The sequence below is a fragment of the Sphaerodactylus townsendi genome, linkage group LG07 (assembly GCF_021028975.2).
Source record: "Sphaerodactylus townsendi isolate TG3544 linkage group LG07, MPM_Stown_v2.3, whole genome shotgun sequence".
Classification (NCBI taxonomy): Eukaryota; Metazoa; Chordata; class Lepidosauria; order Squamata; family Sphaerodactylidae; genus Sphaerodactylus; species Sphaerodactylus townsendi.
This window is the reverse complement of record NC_059431.1, coordinates 21,758,157-21,781,175: the sequence shown is the minus strand read 5'-3', so window position 1 is coordinate 21,781,175 and position 23,019 is coordinate 21,758,157. Positions and strand designations below refer to the sequence as shown.

Sequence of the window (23,019 nt, the reverse complement as noted above, 5' to 3'; positions counted from 1 at the left end):
GAAGATAAGTGTTCCTGTACTTAACCATTATTAGCAAAGAGCTAACAGAGTGAGTGGGATCTATGCAATCACAAGCAGTGTCATGCTTGCAGAAAAGGGGATTCTCCTTTGTCCAGTTGTATTGTAGCAAAAGATTTTCCTACAGAAAAAAAAATCCTTCAGGTCTAAAGTGGTTTGCAATATAGGGGGCTGAAGCTATGGAGGAACTCCACAAAAGTCACAGACACCCTCCTTCACTCAAACTGAAGTTGTTGCTCCCACAAGCAGGGGTAAGAATGCACCACTATTTCATATGCTGTGTTGCTAAGATACAGATTGATTTCTAAAAACATACAACAGAAAGTGTGATATATCCAAGTATAAACATTACAAAGAACACCTTTGAGTACTGTTCTTTAGTAGAAATATTAAAACCACAGCAGAAGGTGTTGGGGTTGCCAGCACATCTAAGCTATACCGGAACATATGCATGGGCCGCTCATCATTTCCAGCAGAAGATTTGATGCTGTTCAACGGACCGAGCCTGGCCTTCAAGGAACACCAAGGCACCTGTTTTCCCAACAGCTGATACATAGCGGTTCTACAGATTTCTCTGCTGCCTAAGGCACCCAAGCCTGCCCTATCACCACCTTACTCCAGGCCAACCACTGATCCCTATCACAGCATCTGATTCACCCACTTGCTCTCTCCCACTGGCCCCACAGCTCCTCAAGGGTTTCAGTATCCAGTCAGAAGCAATGAACTTAAGTCAATGGGCCCCAGTAGTCAATCAATCATGCCAACTCCTGATGCATGGCCTGGAGGGTGACACCTGTTATAGTTTGGTAGCAATGAGAGCAATACAAACAGGATCCAGTCTAGGCAGAAAAACACAAGATACATTTGAGCTGAACCCAAAATGAAGTTTTATCAAACTGTCCTACAGGGAGAAGAGATAACGCCGTCTTTTCTAATATATGAAGCCAGGTTTGACTTGTGTTTGGAGACAGCAGCTATGCTGTGTTATTACTATTTACTTACAGATTGAGCTGAGAAAATGAACTGCTCAGTTGTTTATAAAATACACAAACTGGAAAAACAACAGTGGTTCCCTTAAGGGGCCTTCAGTGAAGAACGTGAGGTTCAAAGAGCTTTTCAGAGAAGCATGCCTTTATACCATCAGTCATTCAGATGTCTTTTTATAATGATATTAATGTCCAAAATACTTTTTGTGTATTTATAGCTCATTAATCTGAATTATCTTTTTCTATATCTATAAAACAGAGGATACATAAATGCTGTTGAAAGCACTTCATCAATAAAATATAACTAGCCTACAAAAATACTCAGGTACTAAAGAAGCAAATCTATTTTCTGAAGCATTACACAGTGCATACTGTAAACAGCAATCACTACTGCAATACCACAATTTTAAATATTCAACTATTTCTCGTCTTGCAGTTAAAATCTTTAGTAACTAGCATTTCTATCAGTCCTCTCCTATCCAAAAGCAGTCAGCCACACTAGTTTTATTCTGTAGAATTTTAAAAACTACACGTTGTGAACTTGTACTATACTAAGAGGATGCAATAAAAGGCTCACTTTCAAGGAAACCTTTGAGAAAAATGTATATTAGCACACGTATGCAATATTTTTACCTTTGTCTTGCACTTCTTTTGAAAATCGTTCCCTTTCAATAGCTGATTCACGTTCTATCCGTTCAATTTCAGCCAATGCATCCAATTCTACTTCATCGTATGGCGTTATAGTTCCATGTTGCGAAACCTGTTGATGCGTCTGTACCAAAGGATTTTGAGGTTGTTTTGCAGAAACTGAAGTGTTCGGTTGTAAAACAGGCACTTGTTGTGCCTGGAGGAATGCGGTTTGTTCATGCTGCGGCAAACACTGAGCAGCATTTAGCGGGCGATTAATATCCTGTGGAGTAACGGGTGTTTTAGAAGTTTGTCCTGGATACTGAACATTAAAAGATATATCCCCTTCTGAAACATTACTGTTTTCCAGAGAAAGTATATCGTCCTGCTGGTCCATATCTGAAGATCTTACACGAGTGAGTCTTAATGTGAGTTTAGTAGAGTCCTTGGATGGAGAGCTAATGATATCGTACATTGCAGCCTTTTCATTCTGGTCTTTTTCATCCTTGCCTAACTTCATTTTCTTTTGTTTCTTTTGCTTTCTTTCTGGAGAATCTAATAATATGTCTGGGGGAACATCTCTAGGTGATGAGTAAGGTGGAGGCTGAGACTGAAGTATTAATGGTGGTCTTGATCCTAGAACAATAATTTAGAAAAACTGAACAGTTATGTTGGTTCACATGTTTATAGAAGCACACTAAAAATAATCTTTATTCATCATTGGGGTTTTTTACAGATATTTTCACATACATAGCAGAAAAAATTAAGTTCAGAGGGATAACTTATAACCTTCATTTATACAAAGCCATAGTAACTGCAGCAGAAGCTGCCTCTACCTCTTATCAATGTGGCAATCTCTATCTAGCAAGAAAGGTCTCACTCTTTTTAAGAAGATGGAAACTATTTTGGCACCGTGCATCTACAACAGGCCAGGGCTTCAACTAGTAAAAGCTATCAATTAATTAAAAGCCCATCAATGCTAGGTCATATTGAGAGTTCACTAGATTCTAGAGATAAAGCCCCAAAACAGTGAGCAGAAGACAGGCAAAATGTGCTACAACACACACTCACACAGAATCACAGAAGCACCCTATTCTGAAATTTACAAAAAGTCAAAACACAAATCAATTCAGGTATACTTCATGTGCAAGAAGAAAGTGCTCTTGTTCTTTCAGAGATATCAAGTAAGTTCATTTGCTTCCATTAGTTTCCAGGTCCTTACATAGATTAATTGTGAATCCTGTATAATTTCTACAACTGGAAGCATTCTTTTCTAATTACAAGCAGCTGGAAGTAATTTTTGTAACATCATTACACTTATACTATTGTTTAGAATACTTCCAATCTAAATACAGAATATTATGTCAATACCTTTCACACAAATAGGCAGAGAGTTTGTTATTACATCCTGCCACTAACATAATGCAACTTTTTACTGAGTAGGGAGTGAGCGCATGAGTCCTGAACTGATCAGGTTTGTGCTATCATGAACCGTCTGTGACTTTTTAACTGAGCACTAGTCACACTTGTATCTGAACAAGTGTCTGGAAGACACCCAACAACAAAAAGCAAGCTCTTCCACTGAAGAAGAGAGGTGAGAATGCGTAGTCTCACAATATGCTACTGTATTTTCAGCTAACAATATGCTACTGTATTTTCAGCTGAGCCCTTCGGGGGAGGGCGGTTTATAAATATAATTAATAATAATAATAATAATAATAATAACAACAACAATAATAACAACAACAACAACAACAACAACAACAACAACCAAGTACAGCAATAGAGAATTTGCATTAGAAGCATGAGAAAGTTTATCATGACATCCAAATGCAACTGTATTCATCAACAGCTTAACCATACAGAAAATAAACTAACAGAAATCATTCTGGAACTGAAATTTCTTCAAGAAAATATCAAAAGGAGAACTGTGATAAGATCAGAAATCAAATTCTCAAAGGGTCCTTCCCCACTCATTCGTCTTGCTTTTTACATTGTCAGATGTCTTAACTTTGTTGCCTTTTCATTATCCTTCAGCCTGCATCTCTGTGACACTACAACAGTTTGGTCCTGCATGAAATATGAACGTCTGTCGCATCTGAAGCACTATCGTTCTGATTCTTACACAATGCCAGAATTCTCAAAGCTTTTAAGCATGGAGGTGTGTTTGCTTCCTGACACACCACCTCAGAAAAAGGGCAATTCCTGACACCCTCTTCAAAGACTCAGTATTTCAGAGTAGTATACTGTAGTAGTATATTGTATCCACACTGTTCACTCATTCCAAACAAATACTATCTGACTCTGACTTAAGCATTATGTCAAAATGTCTTTGGCTTCTCAGACTAAACTGCCCAAAGTTAATTTTGGACTGGCATCGGGTAACAAGAGGAAATGCTATCCTGCTAACATTTATGAATCAACAGTTAGATTTTGTTTATACCCTGCATCTTTGGCGTTTGCTTGTTTTTAAATACACTGGGGTCGTGACTAGATAGACTGGTACATTTAGCAAAAGGTATAGGGGAAGCACATAAAATAACAGCAATCAAATGACATGTGAATTAATTATCAGGAAATAATTATTAGGGATTTGATTAATTTGTTTGCTTAAAACATTTATTAGCTGCCTTTCTCACTTGCAGAACTCAAGGTGGCTTACAACATAAATAAAACATAATAAAAACACAATAAAAACAACAATTGTAGAACCCATACGGTCACAGTTTAAAATACTCCAATCAGGACTGCCAATAATCAAAGCTAAATCAATCAAAATGAAGTCCTAAATAAAAATGTCTTCAACTGCCCCTCGAAGGTGGACAATGAGGAGGCCGGGTGCCCCTCCCTGAGGAGGCTGTTCCATAATTTTAGGGCTGCCATGCAAAAGGCCATCTTTTGTATAGCCAACAAATGAATATCTTTAATTGGAGGAATAGTCAGGAGGGCATCTCCCCACGATCTTAATTCCTGGGCAGGATCATATGGGAGTGTGGGATCCTCATCACTGTGCCTCTTTGAGGTAGGAGCAGTTCACCAAATGAACAAGCTGAAATCAAGGTATTCCCTTCCTCAGAATTTTTCAAAGACAAGGTAATAAATGTTTTCAATACAGTTAACCTGTCTAGAAAGGATGATCGGTAACACAGTCTGCTTGGGTTCCATTTAGAAGAGGTTAGAAAAGGGTTAGTAGTGTAGGGTACTACTTCCCTTCCATTAAAAAAAAGCACAATTAAACTCTGCCTGGGATGATTATTGGTCGTTTCTTCTTCTTTTGCAGATGACTGTAGCTTTTGGCAAGGTTGAGTTTGTGAGCAGGCTTCAGCTAATTTATAAGTGTGCTTTAGACAGAAGCAGGAGTCTCTTTTTCCAGATATTTCACCAGGTATGATGATATACCTGAAAATTTCTATGATGGATTTATCCTTAGCTAGGTATTTCACACAGAATCTGACTCTCTTGTGAGTAGGAACATTTTCTTATCAACTCTGGCTTGCTTCTTGGGCCTCACCTTCATGGCTAGCCACTCAACACATCCAACTATGGGGAGTTTCACCTGGTTTGGTATCAGCAACTTTCATGTACAGGAACAATTCAAAGTTGAAAAGATTTACTGCTTCATCAATAGGCGTTCCACTAGTCAAGTATGTGTTCTACAGCACTTTGACATATAGACTTCTTTTCCCTACCCTGTCCCAACAGGTATGCAAGCACTAACATTATCTTCTCTTAAGATGATGCTCCTTCATCTCTGAGTCACTGTGCAGCCTCTACTGTTGAATTCAACTTCATGGTGTTGCCTGGTTCCCTTCCTCATCCATAACAGATTGGCAACATGGTACATGACTTGAGATCCTAAGAATGTCAGTCTCGCCACTACATGAGCTATTTCCACCAACTGAAGAAATGGTTCACTTTGGATAGTCTTTCATTTTTCTTTCCCCCTTTAGCCGGGGAATGGTTCTCACCTGGAAGGGACCCATGAAGCCCTCACCTAGCATCCAGAAATGAATCCAAGATAGTGAGTTTTCATCAATTGTATACTAGAGTCCAAAACTCATCAAAAAATTTTCTGCATGAACAGGTCTTTAGTCTATGTTGAGTTTGCTTTGAGGAATAATTCATCACATGAGCTTGTTTTGTTACCAAGATGTTCCAAGGGATATGTTGTCCAAAAACCAGCATGGATAGTCCCTGCATTATTTAGCTATATAGCTGCTAGCTATTTTATTACCTTCTTGAATCACAGAACTATCAACTCTTTCTTGAATACCATGAAGGTAAAGTGTAACAAAATACTTTGTACTAATGAGAATTTCTTACATATATGTAAGAGGAATATCTAGTGACAAAGTTTAAGTGGATACAGGAAAAAAATCCACAAGGTTTATTGGGTAGGGATTTATCAGTTATAGAAAATGTGATAAACGACAATCCAGGCCTTGGGCTTAAGTTCAGCCTCCAAATACAGCCTCCCTTACTCTTTATTGTGAGAAAAAACCCTGGCCATTCTTCACCTTCATCAACAGTTATTGATTCTAGCTCGTGAAAAAGTGCAGTCCCTATATAGTATACTATACATTATTCTAGAAATCATAAAAGATCAGTAGTTTTGCAATGTACAAACCTCACACAGACGATCCAGCTTCAACTGCACATTAAAGACCATATAGAACAGTGGTTCTCAACCTTCCTAATGCCGCAACCCTTTAACACAGTTCCTCATGTTGTGGTGACTCCCAACCCTAACATTTATCCATTTTACAGATGGAGAACACTGATGCAGAGAGTCTTAGGTGACCCCTGTGAAAGCGGTTGAGAACCGCTGATATAGAACTTGAACACCAAACCTTATTTTTCCTGCATCGACAGTTACAAAATAAATGGCTCATGGCTCAAATATGCTGAAGCATCCCTCAACAGTGCAACACATACCACTTTCCAAAATAATGCATCAGCTGAATCAACTTTTTCCTTCACTCCATTTTATCTCTCACCTGATAACCAATCCTTACTAGCAACTAGGGTATTTTAACCACTTTTGAATGTGGTTGACAGTGTTATTCTTTAGGCTAATCCAAGTCATCCCGCGCCCCGTTGCATATGTTCATACGCTTAAATTCAGTCAGTGTTTTCAATAGAAATGTTGAACCCATGGCACCAAACGAATTATGGCGCAACTCTGGAACATTTGTGCTTTTTGACAGAATGCAAATTTGAAAAGGAAAAACTGAAAGTGTATTTTAGGTGCACAATTCTGTGCACCTTCCAGATTAAGTATATTTTAAATTATCTGTAACTCAGCCATTCAAAAGCAGATGTTTTTGAAATGTGGTAGATCACACTGTTATCCAGTTACATTACCAGAGTCAAATTGTATTAATTTGTGTTCTGAATAGGATTTTCAGGCACTCTAAAGGCAGAAAGTTGAAAATGACACACACTAACTATACAAGTGTAAGAGTCATACTTCCATGGTATTAGTCACCTTGAATTCTTAGTTATATAACTTTCTGTTTATTTAGTCTTGGATGTCAAAACAATCTGCCTTTTAAATAGCAAAACGGCTACCAAAGTATCAACATCAGGTCCAAGTTATTGAGTGTGGCTGAAAATCCACGGAGTTTTCATTATAGAGACTCTGGCATCAAATGTTTGGTAAGAGCTTGAGAAAAATATGGAGATGATCATAAACCATGCAAAGCTTATTTCTCTGTATACCACGTAGGACTGATTGGCATACATTAGGAACTGCCTTCATTCATGTTGCTCTTTCTGCCCTTCATTTCTCTGGTCAGCTTACAGCAGTCTCTTAATGGCTCCCCAATATACCACATATAACAAAGGGGGCAAGGAGAGAAATATACTTGGTATCGGCTCCCCAAGCACAAAACACTCTTCAAAGGCTCAACATCCACACTTGTCTGGATTCCACAAGGCAAATCCTTTTTCAATGGACAACAATTTTGTGGCCAAAGATGATCAAGGTTTTTTTTAATTTATAACAAAAACATTTCATTTAAATGGTTGCCACCACCTACCTCAGATAACAAGGCTGATAATTTTTTATTCTTGTTTACAAAGCTCAAAAATCTCAATACGTCCAGAAAGGAGATTAAAGCTCTGATTGTAAGAATTAACTAGTGTCTTCATGTAGAAGAACAGTAATGCCTCAGCAAATATTTGACACCAACTTGCCTTACATTCTCACTCATTACTATGGATAGCATAAGTTACATGTACAATTTTTTACAAAATGGTTTGGCTCAACTGAAGACTTGAGAATCTTACAACTTTTTCACACTGACAGCATATAATAGAAGCTGCCAAGCAGCCTATTCATCCCAAATTTTGTAAGCGGTCAGAAATACATTTCTTTTTCACAGCTGTGATTGAAGAATTTATGCTGTTTCAAAGGGGGGAAAAATCAAATGTTTCTAGCTGTTGGCCTACTTATTGATTTTGCAGCATAAGGGCAAGAAAATGCTTTTCAAAAAAATCTCTCTTTAGAAATGCTTTTCAAACATATGATGTTCAGTGACATCAGAACTCAGGCCGTGCTGATGGAGCTAGAAATCACTCTTTGGGAGGGCAGTAGTTTAAAGTCACTGGTAAGTTTTGGAGGAACTGCAGCATAGGGTTTCCACATTACTAAACTCCATGCAACAGTCTTGAAAAGCAGGTACCAGCCATCAAGCAAGCCCACCAGGACATCAAAAAATCTCCTGTTTGAACTGTCTGCCTAGGACTACAAAACATCAAACATGTGGCAGGATGCAACACATTATCTGTGATCTGCATTTTACTTCACGGATTACAAAAGTTTAAGAGCTAACAGGATGGATCATGCCAGTTTTTCTGATAGTATAAGGGATACCTTTTCACCACAGAAATGGATATGCAGGGATCAAGGGACCTGTGAATTGAGACTGTGAGAGGTGGGGGGGGGGGGAGAAGGAGTGAGATCCACCTTATTCTTGTGCCAACAGAAGAGCTTGCCAGATTCCACTATACCCCAATTATACCCTCTCCAAATATAACCCCAACCCCCCCCCCCCCCCCAAAGCACTGCACTCACTGGTGATTCCTGGCCCAAAACATATCTTGTTTTTCTCAATCAGAGCCCTGGCCCTGGCCTGGTGGAACTCTCTGCAGGATTTATTTCAGCTCCATAGGGCCTGTAAGACAGAGTTGTTCCACCAGGCCTATGGTTGAGGACAGCAGCAGTTCTACACCAATTGGCCTTCTTCTGGTGGACCCACTTAAGGTTTATGCCCCTGTTATGTTATCACATGCCCTGTTGTTTCACCTATAGGATAAAAGTGATTACCGTCTTGGCACCATCTGCAAGTTCTCAAATTTTGATTGTTGTTTTAATTACGTTTGATATTTATTACCGTAGGCTGTACTAGGAGCCCTATGGGGCAGAATGGTAAGCTTCAGTAATGCAGTCAAAGCTCTGCTCAGGACCTGAGTCAGATCCCGACAGAATTTGGATTCAGGTAGCCTTTCATCCTTCAGAGGTTGATAAAATGAGTACCCAGCTTGCTTGAGGTAAAGTGTTGATGACAATGGAGAACCATCCCATAAACACAGTCTGCCAAGTAAACACTGTGATGCAATGTAAACACTGTGATGCAATGTCAACCCACTGGTCAGTAATGACTTAGGGCTAGAACAGGGGATCACCTTTACCATTTCCTATAGCTGTGTATTTCTACAGTTGTTAGCTGCACTAAACCAGACCGAGGGAGGGTTAGAATTATTATTATTAATAATAACTATTATTAAATAATGCAACATCATTTCATCATTAGGTACTTTAGATGACTAAGATGTAATTGTCCACTTAAATTATGCTTAAATATTCAAATGTGCAGCTAATTCCATTTAACCTTTCACATGGACAATACGCTTTAAAGATATCCAGATTAGCAATTCTAAATGTATCGCTTTAAATGCTGAATGGGTTTTCATTTAGGAGACCAAAGTTCTAGTTACGCAAGAGAGTTTTCTGGTTTCACCTTAAATTATCAACCTGTCCTGAACTATTAGCTTTTGTCTAGAGCTCTAGAAGTGTATGACAGAGGTACAAAAATACCTTTAGGTGTTCCATCACTTCCAGCAGGAGAGCACACTGATTGTGGAGACCTCAAGGAAAATGATGCAGCGTTCCTTATCGAAGAATCTCCATCCTAGAATCATATTAGCCAATAGTTAGAAATGAGCCCTTCTGCGATTACTTTGGATTTTTCTCTTCTAGCAAGTGATCTCAGGGATTCCTAATAGTTTCTTTTGTCTTTCATGCAAGGAATTAACAATCCTCAGAACTCTGTTTTACTTGGCATTTTGAAAAGCCTAACCGGATGGCTGCACAATTCGTCTACATAAGAACTAGAAACAGAGGATGACTAGATTTTGTCACTGAAATCTACAATTAAGGACAAAGATGTTTCTCAATGAGTAGTGTGCCATTTGTCAACTGAGAAGAATGTTTAGCAGTGATCGGTGTTGTTTCAAAAAGCCTTGAAAGATTCCGTCAGATTCACGCAGATCTATTTTCGCCAAATATAATATGCAATTGATGTGACCCTAGACTAAGATGTGTTCCTATTTCAGATCTTAAGTTTGTTCATGGTACTGAACAGATGCATCTTAAACCAAAGGCTCTGCAGCTCCTGTATCATTCAGTCAAATTTATAAAACTGAGATTTGGGACAACACCAAAGTTTAAAGTTTTCACAACATGTAATGAATCTTCCTCTCTAAAATTCGCACATGACACAAGCACCTCAATCCAGAAACTTTTAACTCTTATCACTGAACTATACCTCAATGGTAAAAAAAAATGTGGAAAAGCACTAACTTCTGCTGAAGTATTTGAAAAAATGAAAAGAGGGCATTAAATAGTGGTACATACTTCACTGCTTATTCTGTGCACCATCTGCAGGTAGTCTTCACTTGAGCCATGTCTAGAATTATCAGTATGATGATTGGCTGAACTTCCGGACAACTGACTCGTAACCTTGTTTTCATGTATATTCCTCATCCCGCTGGAGACGATGGGACTGGATACCGAAGCTGAAATAAGATAAAGTGTTGAGAATACCCACTTTTGTCTTTTAGCCTAAACAAGCAAATATTTCAGCACTGAAGTTTAATTTCTTTATTCACGCATTGACAACTTCTTTTAAAAATGGAATTGTAGCACTGCCCGAGGGGGAGGCATTCCCACACGCAGCTGCTGCTCTGGTGCCTTCTGCAGCAGTGGACATAAAGGTCTACCTCGGGGGAGAGAATGCTCGGCCCGCCATCTCAGCTTGGAGTTTTGGCACCTAAAAGGCCGCAGCCCTTCCTGCAGTCTAGCACGCACACCCACTGGGAAGGGAGAAAGACACTGGACAAGGGAAGACTCAGACAAACGAAAGATATTGCAGACAAAACACCACTGGACAAGACAGAGGTTCCAAACCACCTAATTACAAGGAGCGGCTGAAGGACCTTGCTCTCCCTTGTGAGGGAGGAAAAATACTGGCTCAAAATGGCGAGCAAGGACAAGACAGGAAGTTAAAATTTCAAGTTCCTGCCTCCCAGAGACTGGGGTATGAAATCACCCCACCAAGATGGCCTCCGCCTCCAGGAGAAGTACTCCTACAATCAAATGACTAAATGAGTCTGTTCCCAAAACTGCACTTTTATTCCTGGTGTGCCTGGCCACCCCATCAATAGTTTTATTTTGGGTTGCATTTGAATGATTTAGTTTTTATTTATCGGTAGTCTTAATTGGAGCTTTTAAATTGTGTTCTTCTCTAGGGTGGTTTCGGCCATCTTGTTGGGTTGTTCTTCACTACTTGCTAGTGAGGCAGGAAGTGCTTTTTGGTCATATCCTGTTGGCGCCAAAATGACCCAGTATCTTCCTGCCTCGCTAGTGAGCGCAGCAACTTCGACTAGCTCTTCAAGAGTTTTTTCCTCAGCGACGGATCATCGTCCCTTTTGATCTACCCTTTGATCCCAGTCAGTCGTGAGTCGATTTCCCCTGTGTAGTTTTCATCACCGCTTTCCCCACTACACCTTTCTGGCGACTCTCAGGGGCATGGCCACGGCCCCCTTTCTCCCACCCATTAAGGAGGGATTTTGTATCTTTCCGCCGGCAGGAAAAAACAGGAGCGGGCGCCAGAGCTGCGGGCCAGGGCATCCACAGCTCCGCCTCGCTGTTTCCGGGGGGATTTCAGTGGGCGGAGAGCAGCCCAGCGCTCCCTCGGCCGGCCATCGGGACCCACGCCACAGGAACCTCTCCCGGTCACCGGGAGAGCTGCAGGAGGGAGGCGCTGGTTCCAGCCGGCCCGATGCACGGCGCCGAGAACTCCCTGCCGACCAGCTCGCGGCAGAGAGAGAGAAGAGCGGGGAAAGAAGGGGCCCGCCGAAGCGAAGCGCGGCGCTTTGACTCCGCTGCGCAGAGGGCCGCATCGCCGGGCGGATCGGGCTGTCGGCTACCTCCGGCGCCCAGGAAACGGCGCAATGCAGTGAGAGGCCCTTCCCTGTCGGCCAAGACCAGGAGTTGGTTGGCAGTTCCAGGCCCGGCTCCGGCCTGCAGGGAGGCCATTCTAACTAATCGGAGTCGCTTTCCCCTCACCAGCCTGCGTGGGCGCTTTATGCCATCCTCCATTAGGGAGGGAAGTCTCTCAGCAAATTCCCATAGCAGAGACAGCACCTAGACGCAGAGTTAGGGGTCCAGATCCAGATCCCTAGATCCCATAGGTGGCCAGATAGGGATCGGCTGGTGTTTCTCCATAAGGCGGGTTCTGACATCAGCCACACCAGTGAGGGGGCAGTTAGGTCCCCGAGTCTCAGACCTCATTTCTCTGACAATGACACTCCCATTCCCGGGAGGATTCCTTACCACGAAAGCAATAGGCCTTCCAGGATGGAGGCAGCTCCCAGTTCTCCTAGCCAGAACTATCTCCGCCTCTTTAGCCAGCCTCTGCACGATTCTGAGGAGGCAGAGGACCCCAACTCCCCCCTCCCCCCCCCAAGCCCATCAAGGGCTGGCCCAAGGGGGCTCCCTTCCACCTTCCCGACAGAGGAGGAGGTTTCTCAGTTTTTTCCCCCTGCCTCATCTGGAGTTTCTTTTGAACTCCTATGTTTCCAAGCGCCATGAACGGGCCAATCCCGGCTTCACCAACAAGGGTTTTTTTTCTTTTTCTCATCTTCTGGCCCCTGACCACCTTCCACAGCCTCATTAAGACCCTCTGCAGTGGATGGTCCCCGCTCTCCGCCTTCTTCATCCTGGGGGGCTGGTCCATAGAGACCGTGAAGGCAACATTAAGGCGATCCCATAGACAGGAAGGCGGAATCCAGCCTACGTAGGGCCCATGAGGGTTCTGCCATGGCCTATCAGAATTTTAGCCCCTTGCAGCTCACGTGGTGGCCAGAGGCGGCCTTGGTCTGGCTCCCAACGCCTTCTCACCATTATCCCCCCCCCAAGACCAGGGAGTTAGGGAGGGGGTGGAAAGAGTCATTATGGCAGTTTCGCTAATTGCTGGGGGACTCCAAGCTCGACGCTTTTTTCTCTGACATCATCCCAAGCATCATGGCAGCAGCCGCCGTGAATCGGGCCAGCCTCCCTCTGGCTCACGCACCATGGCAGGCGGACACCCTGGGTCCAAGACAGTGGTCGCCAGCTCACGACTACCAGGCGGCACCCCTTCGTCTCTGCACTTCGGAAAAGATCCTGGACCGAGGACCAAAGACCACAAGAAGGCCATGCCCCGGTCTGTCAGACCAGACTGCAAAACCTAGGTTCTCCCACAGGCCCTATTCTTAAGTCCTTTCGGATTTCTTCCTCTTTCTGTCTCCAGCGGGGAGATCAGACCGAGAAGCCTTGCCTGGCAGGCCGCCATAATTCCTTTCGGAAGTAGCAGGACTTCGGAGGATGCAGCTTCTAGGAGGAGGAAAAAAATTCCTTTCATCCTGACCCTCCTAGGGAAACAGGCCCTGACTACTCTCGACAAGTAGCTGATCCGGAGGTTACAGCTTCTGTTGCCAAGTTTCAACATCAGTGGCTACCTCCTTTGCCGCACTCACTGGATCCTAGGAGATCGCTTCTTCCGGCTACTCCTTAGAGTTCCGCTTCTGTTTGCCAAGGGACCGTTTTCTCCCTTCACCCCATCAGTTCAAAGTGAAAAAAAGAAGCAAGGTTGAGGATGGCTATCGGCAAGCACCGCAGTGATGGCCCATCAAGGTAGGCAATCCGAACCCGGTGCCAACGGAACAAGTGGAGCTCTGGGAGTTTTTTTCTCTCGATTTCTTCACTGCTCCCGAAAAGAACGGAGGACACCAGAGGCTCATCGTCAACCTTCGCCATGTGAATCGGCCTCCTGCGCCAAATTCCCACTTCAGAATGGAATCTCTGCCAGGTCGTGACGGGTCGCGAGCCATCCAACAGGGCTTACTTCCTCTCATCCCTCGGGACCTGAGGGATGGCTATGCACCTGCATATTCCCACCAATCTCTGCCCACCACTGGGGCTTCCCAAGTGCGTTTTGCGCTTGGGAAACTTCGGCTCTTTTCAATATGTAGCCCTCCTCTCTGATCTGGCTACAGGCCCCTGTCTTTATGTAAGGTTCTTGGCTGCCCTGTGGCCCGATTGCTCTCCTCCTGCAGGCCAAGGCATCCAATCTGGACCGCATCTCACTGATCAATCCAGGTCCAGGGAGCAGGAAGGCCCAGGATGTCTGCTCAGTACAGACAACACTGCCGCACACGGCTTCATGGCCATCAATCTGGACAAAGAGTTCCATCTGCCTTCTACTTCCAGAGGATGGAGCACCTTTGCAGTGCCCCTGATCGACACCACATCCTGCATCGCTTGTTTTGTTCCACCAACAAAGATAAAAGAAGATCCAGGAGGTTCAAGCTTTCACAAGTTACTACAGGCACGCCTCCACCTCCCCTGCTACAACTAGTTGCGAAGTCTAAGCTAGGTCTCCTCTTGTCTACCATAAGATCTCATCCCGATGGGGCAGGTCTCATGCGCATCCTCTTTCAAAGCACTTCACCTTTCCTTTCCTCGGGTACGGTTGCAGCCTTCTGATGAGTGGGGACCTCCACCAACAATCTGAGCTGGGGAAGGTCTTTGCAGCTCGTAGTCCCAGATCCACCTCCTTTTTTTTCTTTCTCGGATGCCAGCCTCAGAGGGTGGGGGGCCAAGTTGTACGAGCACTTTGCTCAGGGTCTCTGGACGTCCACCCAGGCCACCCTTCCCATCAACGTCCTCGCGGTCCGGGCTTTCCTTCTCCTGAGCTCTCTGAGCCTCTCAGGGAGCCGGATTCTTCAGCAACATGTGTCATGGTCCACACCGACAAATGTCTCCGGCAAGTGTTATCCCTTGAATCTCATCGGGGGATCTCGGGTCCTTCCCAACTGCACAGGGAGGCTTTCTCCGGAGTTCTCCACCTGGAGGCAGAGACAACCTGGCTTCCCTGGAGAGCAAGAACACGGAGAGGACTGCCTGAACACCGGTGCGGGGCAAATCTGGCTCAGCGCGCACCATCTGTGCATCTCGCGATGCAGAATGGAAATTGAAGCTCTCAGGTCTTCCATCTGCATCACGCCAAGCTTAGGGGAGCCGGGTGATAGACCTGTTCAACACTCAAAACCACTCAGGATTCTTGACACGCTATGCTTTCCACCCTCAGGCTGATGTAATGCCGATGTTCTGTCAGCAATTCATGGCTTCGCCAGGAGTCTCGCCTTTATGCCTCCGCCTCTCTTCTTCACAGGTTGCTCCGGCAGAGGATACAGGAGGAGAAGAGGCCAGGTCATCCTGGTGTGGCTCCCCGAAGCTGGCCTCCAGGCGCATCGCGGTACTCCATTCTCCAGCAGCTCTCCATAGCAGAACCACATCTCCACCTGCCGGTCTCCCAGGATCCGGCTGTTCCAGGGCCCCTTGCTCCATCCGGATCCAGGTTGGCTCGAGGCTGACCAGCTACAAGTGGCTCTTGAGCGAGGAGGAGGTCAAACTCCAGTAAAGGGCTATCTCTGGAGGCAGTCGTTAAGATACTCTCACGGTAGCGGCCAGGGTGAAAATCGAGCTCATTGGTATCTATAGCTCCTTTCTTGGAAGGCTTTTCGTCCAGATGGTGCAGGAGAAAACACATCCCGATACAGGAGTCACCATCTGTCTCATCTATTCTGGCCTTTTCCTACAGGGGATGGTTTTGCTACAAGGTCTTCAAGTTGTTCCACTTTTCGGCTGCAGAAGCTGGCTGTTTTAATCCACCGGCCCTTTCCAGCGGTTGGAAAAGTCCCCTGCCTCCAGGCATCCCTAAGCAGCCCTCCGGTTCCTGGAAAGGGAGTTCCAGTGGTCCCAGCCGCCCTTGTCTCCCACCGGTTTCCTTCTTGGCAGCTTCGTATTGCAGCTCTTGGACGCGCATCACCAAGTCACTTCATTCGAGCCGGGTCCAGGTCAATCCATCTCTGTTGGTCATGATGAAGCTTTATTTTTTGGTGGATATCACCTCCGCTTAGGCGTAGGAGTGTCTGAAATTAGGGCCTCTTTCGAAGTGAATCCCCAACCTTATTGTCAATTCTTTCCCAGATAGAGTAGTGCTGAAGCTTGACTCCGTCCTTTCAGCCTACAGGTGGCTTCAGGGTTCCATCATCTACAAGACAGGGAGGTCGTCCTCCCAAATTTTTGCAGTCCCAAGCCATCACACCCTCGGGGAGTGACTCTGGCACTGTCTGGATGTACGTCCGTGCGGCTTAAAGCCGTTCCTCATACGTACTTCGAACAGCTCAGAAAGTCTAGAGACTCCTTTTTTGTTAATGTAGTGCCTCCCCGGCTGGAAGGTTATGTCCTCTCGCGGCCATCGGTTCCAACACATCAGAGAGCCTGCTTAGAGGCTATTGGCACAAGGCAAATTAATTTGCCAGTTCCTACTGGAATTCACGGCCCACTTCCTACCAGGAGCGCGAGCATCCAGTGCTGCCCTGGTTAGTGCATGTCCCGTTAGATCGAAAGGATCTGTGCAGGGCTGCCACACATGGGCTTCCCCTTCTTCTTTTGTCAGACACTACCGACTGACATCCATGGATCGCCCGGCTCTAGGCATCCTTCGGCAGAAGGGTCCTGGAGCATATTATTGGAGATTAATGGAACTCCACCCTATTTGGGGTACTGCTTGGGGAGTCCCAACAAGATGGTCAAACCACCCTAGAGAACGACCCATTGGATACTCACCAGTGAAGGGGTCTTCTCTTGGGTGGTGAAGGCCATCTTGGCCCTCCCTGTTCTCGTTCTCCTTTGATAATATGCTCCTTCTCCTTCTGCCTGATAGACTCTGTTCTATACTTATATCAGCTTTTTGGTTTTTTACCTGTTGGATTTACAGTTTTTTGCCAAATTTTACTAGGGTTTATTACAGCGTGTTCAGCTGTTTCCTCCTTCTTCGAGTATTCCTGCTTTCAATCGCTCGGCTGGTCAGATACTGGGTCATTTTGGCGCCAACAGGATATGACCAAAAAGCACTTCCTGCCTCACTAGCAAGTAGTGAAGAACAACCCAACAAGATGGCCTTCACCACCCAAGAGAAGACCCCTTCACGGTGAGTATCCAATGGGTCGTTTTAATGTTTTTACAACTTTTACTTTATTTATATTATTTTATTGTGTTTTCATAATCATCTTATTTGTACTATAAGCCACCTTGAGTTCTGCAAGGAAGAAAGGCAGTTAATAAGCATTTTAAATAAATATTTTACTTTACTTATTTTATTTCATTTATTCTTTGTTCTTCAGGGAAGAGCCACTGAAGCCGGATGAAGTCTTCAAAGGCTGATTATGCACGGCAAGGAAAGCAAAAATGGAAATGCTTCAAGTAGTTGTACAGTTGATAAAACCAGTGTCTTTTCAACTGGACTAAAACTCAAAACCTAAGCACTGTCGAACATTTTGTGTTCTCTCCTATTTAATACAATCCTCCAATATTTGTTCTGGAAACTCCATCTTGCTAATTACAACAATGGATTTATGGGGTCCAGCCAACATGCTCAGTACAGTGCAAACCTATGAGGATTATTCCAGTCTAAGTCAGTTGAAATCAACTGGAATAATAGTTATCAAGGGGAAAGGCAAGCTTATAGATGCTGACTAGCATAGCTCATGGATTGTTCTGTGCAGCTGTTATACCCACATTGATTTGGACTAATTAATTAGCATGAGATTTTCTACACTAAGCTCCCAGGCCTTGACATCAGACTTTGCTGAGGAGTCGTTTATTTTCACTTATGTAGGAAACTGCTTTTTGCATTGCAGCATGAACACTGCAATGCATTTATTCAACTATACACTTTAGGACACAGGGGGTGGAAGCCTATATGCGTGGTAAAAGATGCAAAAACGACCCCATTCATACATCATATTATCTTTGGGTTTTCCCCACGCTTCCACATTGGTAAATTATCATGAGGAACAGCTCCAGGGGTTCTTATAAGCTTCAAGAAAGTATTCACATGAGTAATCACTGCTTATAAAAACAGACTGTGTGTGTGTGTGTGCGCGTGTGTGTAGAATCACAGATACAGCCCCAAACGTACTCTAAGATTGGTTGGTTGGTTTTTACTGCTGGTAATTTTGGATTGCACAATTACAATCCAGAAGCAAGAGCTGAACCAATCCACAAAGCAAATAAGGGAAAAATATCTGAGAAGTGCTATTGAGAAGACTAGTTTTATTTTTAGAAGATGTCCTTATACAATTAGAACTTAACAGCTGTGTGGTTTTTTTTAAAAAAAGGTAAAGGTAGTTTCGTGTGCAAGAACTGTGTCATGACTGACCCATGGGGTGACATCACATCACAATGTTTACTAGGCAGACTGTTCATGGGGTGGGTTGCCATTACCTTCCCTGTCGTCTACACTTTATCTTCAGGAAGCTCATTTTACCAGCCTTGGGAGGACGGAAGGGTTGAGTAGGCTACCTGAACCCGACTTCCATCAGGAGCAAACTCAGATTATGAGCAGAGCTTTGACTGCAGTACTACAGCTTACTATTTTGTGCCATGGGGCTCTTCAGGAGCAAATTATCCCATGGCCATTTTATGCACTGCATGAAGTATACACAAAAACCACAACCTTGCCCACAGTGGTCCATATTTGGCCATCAGGTCTGAACTCTAGACTCATGCGCTCCTCTCCTTGCACACCGCAATGAACGTAACAAAAGTGACACCAAAACAAAGCAGATACACTATTATTTAAACAGGGGAAAGCCCTGGATTTTAAAACACTACTGAATCTCCTTTAAACCTCTTTCCTATATGATGAATGTGATGCTTGGAACCTGAGCAGAAAGTAAGAACAGCATGCAGAAAGCAATCAGAAATCTGTAAATATAAAGTGTGTGTATGGACCAGGGAAGGGAGAATTCTTGTTTTGTTTTGTTTATGAAGTTGAAAAGAAATGAATCTATACTTTGTCACAGCATTTGTATTAGCTGATGCTATCAATCAAAACATAGATAAAATAAGTGCCTTAAACAATCTATTTATGTAACAATAACTATATTTTCTTCACTTTGGTTCTATATTATGAAATCGATAGAGATAGTTGGAAACTAGAATGGTATGATAAATTTCAACTCATCGGTTCTATTCAGATGTCACCAAAACAGTTTTAAACCAGTCTGATTTAGACCACAGTTTGACTGTAAATCCCAGTTAACTTTACTGCTTACCTCCCTTCCCACCTCCAAGAAGAAATCATGGTTGACATTCTAAGCTCCCTTGCATTTCCCAGCCACAATGAAAAATCACAGTTGGTACTTACAACAGGGAACAAGTTAGGGGACAAACTACTTAGAATCTAACAAACCACAGTATGTTTGGAACCCTACATTTTGGGCAACTCAAACTACAGTTTATAGTCGCATCTGAAAACAGCCACAGTTTATAATGGTTTTGTGTTATTAAAATTAAACTTATTTTAAAGAACACGCAAAATATATGCATTCATTATGAAGAAAGGAGCCAATTCTTTAATGAGATGGGTTTGAATATATGAACATGCTGGTTTAATAGCCAGAAAGATTTGTATGTAAGCACATAGCAAATTGCGAACAAACAAACAGCAATCAATCATTTTATCACAGAAAAAGTAAGAGTGTCTTTCTCTCACATTTTGTAATTTCCATGAAAGGAAGCTGTAATCATCAGGCCGATCAGTTTCTAAAAAAGCTCAACTAGCTGGCAATAATGCTTGTATATTTTCTTCAGTTTTTTTCCCTTATCAAACTGTGATGCTACGCTATGAGAAGCGACCACAATTGTATTACAGAGTATCAAATATCAATACAGACTAACTTAACGTACACATTGAAGACCAAACAGATGATATTTACCTTGCTGCATCTGTGGGTGCGGTGTGTAACTTGGAGGATGTGAATATGGCAAGTATCCTGCAGGGCTTTGAGGAGCATATGGACTAGGCACTGGGCTGTTTTGTGGTGCCATGAACCTGTTACCAGAACTTGACTGTGGTGGCACGAAGCGACTGAAAATGAAATCCAAATAGGATTATTAAAACAAATATAAGTATTGTTTCCCAACAGTTACAAGAACGATCTGAAATGATTTGATATGGTAATAACGGAAGGATTGATTCCACTTGCAGGGTGGGTTAATGTGCACTATTGGCTTTGGGCGGGGGCTTTCCGCTGCCTGTGGGAGTTGATCTGGGGCCTCCGGCCCGTTTTCACGGCAACAGGGCTTCTGCTGTGGCCGCCGGCATTTGGGGAGCCTTCCTGCCCTTGTGAGCCTTTTTTGCAGGCTTACCTGTGGTACGTGTAATGGCCACCACCTTGTGGCTTTCCAGGGCTTGAGCAGCCCTCTCTGGGGACGTGCTCTCCCTGGCTTTAAGATGCGGCTCCGTGGGTGTTTTGGATGTCCCAGGCTCTTCCTCAGAGCCGCATGCCATGCCTGCTGTACCCTGTCACTGAAAGCCTACCAGAAATGTTCCTTGGCTACTGCCAAGATCAAGCTGTTGAGCCAGTGAGGCTAAAAAAGCCGTGGGTAAATTGGGGAGGGGGGGGGGCTGGCTAACTAACTAGATAGAAGAAAAAGCGGGGGGGGGGGAGATAGTAAGGAGAATAAAAGACAAAGTTAGTAGCTACAGGACGGCTTCTCCCTCAGAGGCAGGAAAGAAACTGAGCAAGAAGGAGGGGATAAAAAAACCCCACATCCCATAATCCAATGGACTGATGACTATACAACCTTACCAACATTTGAACATATGACATATGGACAATTGTGCACATATATATTTTTAACTGTTCGGAAACCTTTTATAGATGCTTATTAGCAGACTTGCCACCATTGTTGTTATTTTAACATTTTTATATTTCTTTTTGTTTGGGGGTTGTAATTAAACATATCATCACAAATCGTAGTTTTTAAAATAATATGTATGTCCCATCCTGTCCCCTTCTAAGGACACCATGGCAGCAGTTATCCATTTTATTTTCAGAAAAACCCAGGGAAGTAGGTTAGGTTGACAACAATGGTGATACTGAATTTCATAATTTCTAGGGTCAGAATGTAAATTTTGGTGGCCTGTTGTCCTAAGTGCAAAGTTACCATTATAGCCCATGGCAATCTTGGTTCCCTGCCCATATTTCTTTCCTTTCTCCCAAACTAAAATGGCGGCCAAGAGCAAGGTCTCGCCTTTCCCTGGAGGCCTCTCCCTCTTTGTGAGTCCTTGAAGGATGCATCAGCAAAGGCCCAGGTGGAAGGAGCTTTGCAGAAACTCCGTCCTCCATGATACCCAAATGCATAGTATGGACACAGGAAGGGAGGGGAAAGTTAGATAGATATCTGACACATATACTTAACTAGGGGAAGGTGAACAACAGTGGAGTTTCAGTGGCCTCCCAGAGATTAGGGAGATACAAACTTCACTGTACTCCTGATGTTATTAGAATTACAACTGGTCATAAAATTAGTAATTGAGCATAAAAAATAGCTATTGTTTTCTCTGTTTTTGGTAAGACTACACCAATTTGCATAATATCCAAATGAAGAGCCCCTTTCAAGGTGCGTGTGGCCGTATCAGTGGATTTCTCCTCCTCAAAGTACTTGCCCAGGCAGAGGGGCGATTTCGCCCCTGTGCAGCCACCGCAGCCCACCCCCCACCCCCCGGCCACGCTGGGTCACAGTGCTGGACACCACAACAGTGTTTCAGGGCCCTGCAAGGGGCTTGGCCAGAGGAGGAGCCTACATTAGCCAGATTCCTCCTGGTCTTTACTGGCATTAAGGGCCATATTTCCGACCTAAGTCACTGAAAAGGTGATGTAAGTCTATTGAGGCCCATAGAGGCATCTTGACGGTAGGGGGACTTTTTCACTTTGCAAGGCTCCCCATACTGCTGGGAAGTCTCAGCAATGGGGTGGCACTTCAGTGCTATGGCTTCCTGTCAAGAGAGTTTCCTATAGTTGCAAATGACTAACCTAAGGCATTTCAATGAGAATCATTCACTGTTGAGTACAGGCAAGCAATTCGCAGTGGAAAATGACCTCAAGTCACAGCCAGCTAATGTCAATCCCACAGATACCATTCAGCTAATGCTCCTGTACATGTCTGTCTTAGCAAACTCTAATAACTGATGATACCAAACATTCTCAAATCACTTTTCAAGTTACAATGATAACTATTTATAACTGTTTATTATAAGCTTAGCACTTAGATCGACATTTGAAACATACAGGAAAAAAATTCCAAACAAGATTTAAACTCCATGTGACAAGTTACCTGGAAGGGCTATGAGAGATAGTGGTTTGCTGATAATTGGAAGATGCAGGACTACCGTGCATGGAATTCTGAGAAAGTTTGTACTGTGGCATCATCAATCCTAGCAAAGAGAAAGTTGTATAAGTCACACACATATATTTTCTCATTGTTAATTTAATTCTTGGTTTTGCTAGTATCCCAAATTGTCATTTCTATGGTGCAGTATTTACAAACATAGACATTATCCAGAAAAATTTGGATAAAAAACCATGTCCATAAGCTTCAATAGCTGCCTGAGAGTTCTAAATAAAAGCTCTGGCTTGGGATTAACCTCAGGCAGCTCTATTTACTACTGCTTAACATTTAGTGTCAACATTTTGCTAAGCACTAAGTAAAAAAACATACAGGCTGGATCCCACAAACCATCAGTGAAAGACCTTGACTCTTGAGGCCTTTTCCTTGTTCATTTCCTTTATTTTCTAACCTTGGGAAACTTTATTCCCAGGATCACAGAACTTGCATGGACTAACCACCACAAATGTCAGGAACCTACAGGAATCCCCTTTCTGTCTCTTCCATCAGCACACCTCTGCTGAAACATAAGGAAGA

The 23,019-nt window shown here is 43.5% G+C and overlaps 1 protein-coding gene across 3 annotated transcripts in view; it reads right to left on the bottom strand.

The window, feature by feature from the left end:
- The window catches only part of NIPBL (NIPBL cohesin loading factor), a 143,598-nt gene that overhangs the window by 53,333 nt on the left and 67,246 nt on the right, over positions 1-23,019 (bottom strand). For 2 of the 3 annotated variants that reach the window (XM_048504309.1, XM_048504308.1), the window contains exons 5-9: positions 22,432-22,531; positions 20,028-20,179; positions 10,552-10,712; positions 9,733-9,826; positions 1,638-2,267 (exon numbers count right to left, since the gene is read on the bottom strand). In XM_048504309.1, coding sequence (XP_048360266.1) covers positions 1,638-2,267; positions 9,733-9,826; positions 10,552-10,712; positions 20,028-20,179; positions 22,432-22,531 — 1,137 coding nt within the window. The remainder of the gene's footprint in view (positions 1-1,637; positions 2,268-9,732; positions 9,827-10,551; positions 10,713-20,027; positions 20,180-22,431; positions 22,532-23,019) is intronic. The other variant, XM_048504310.1, reaches the window with a different exon arrangement.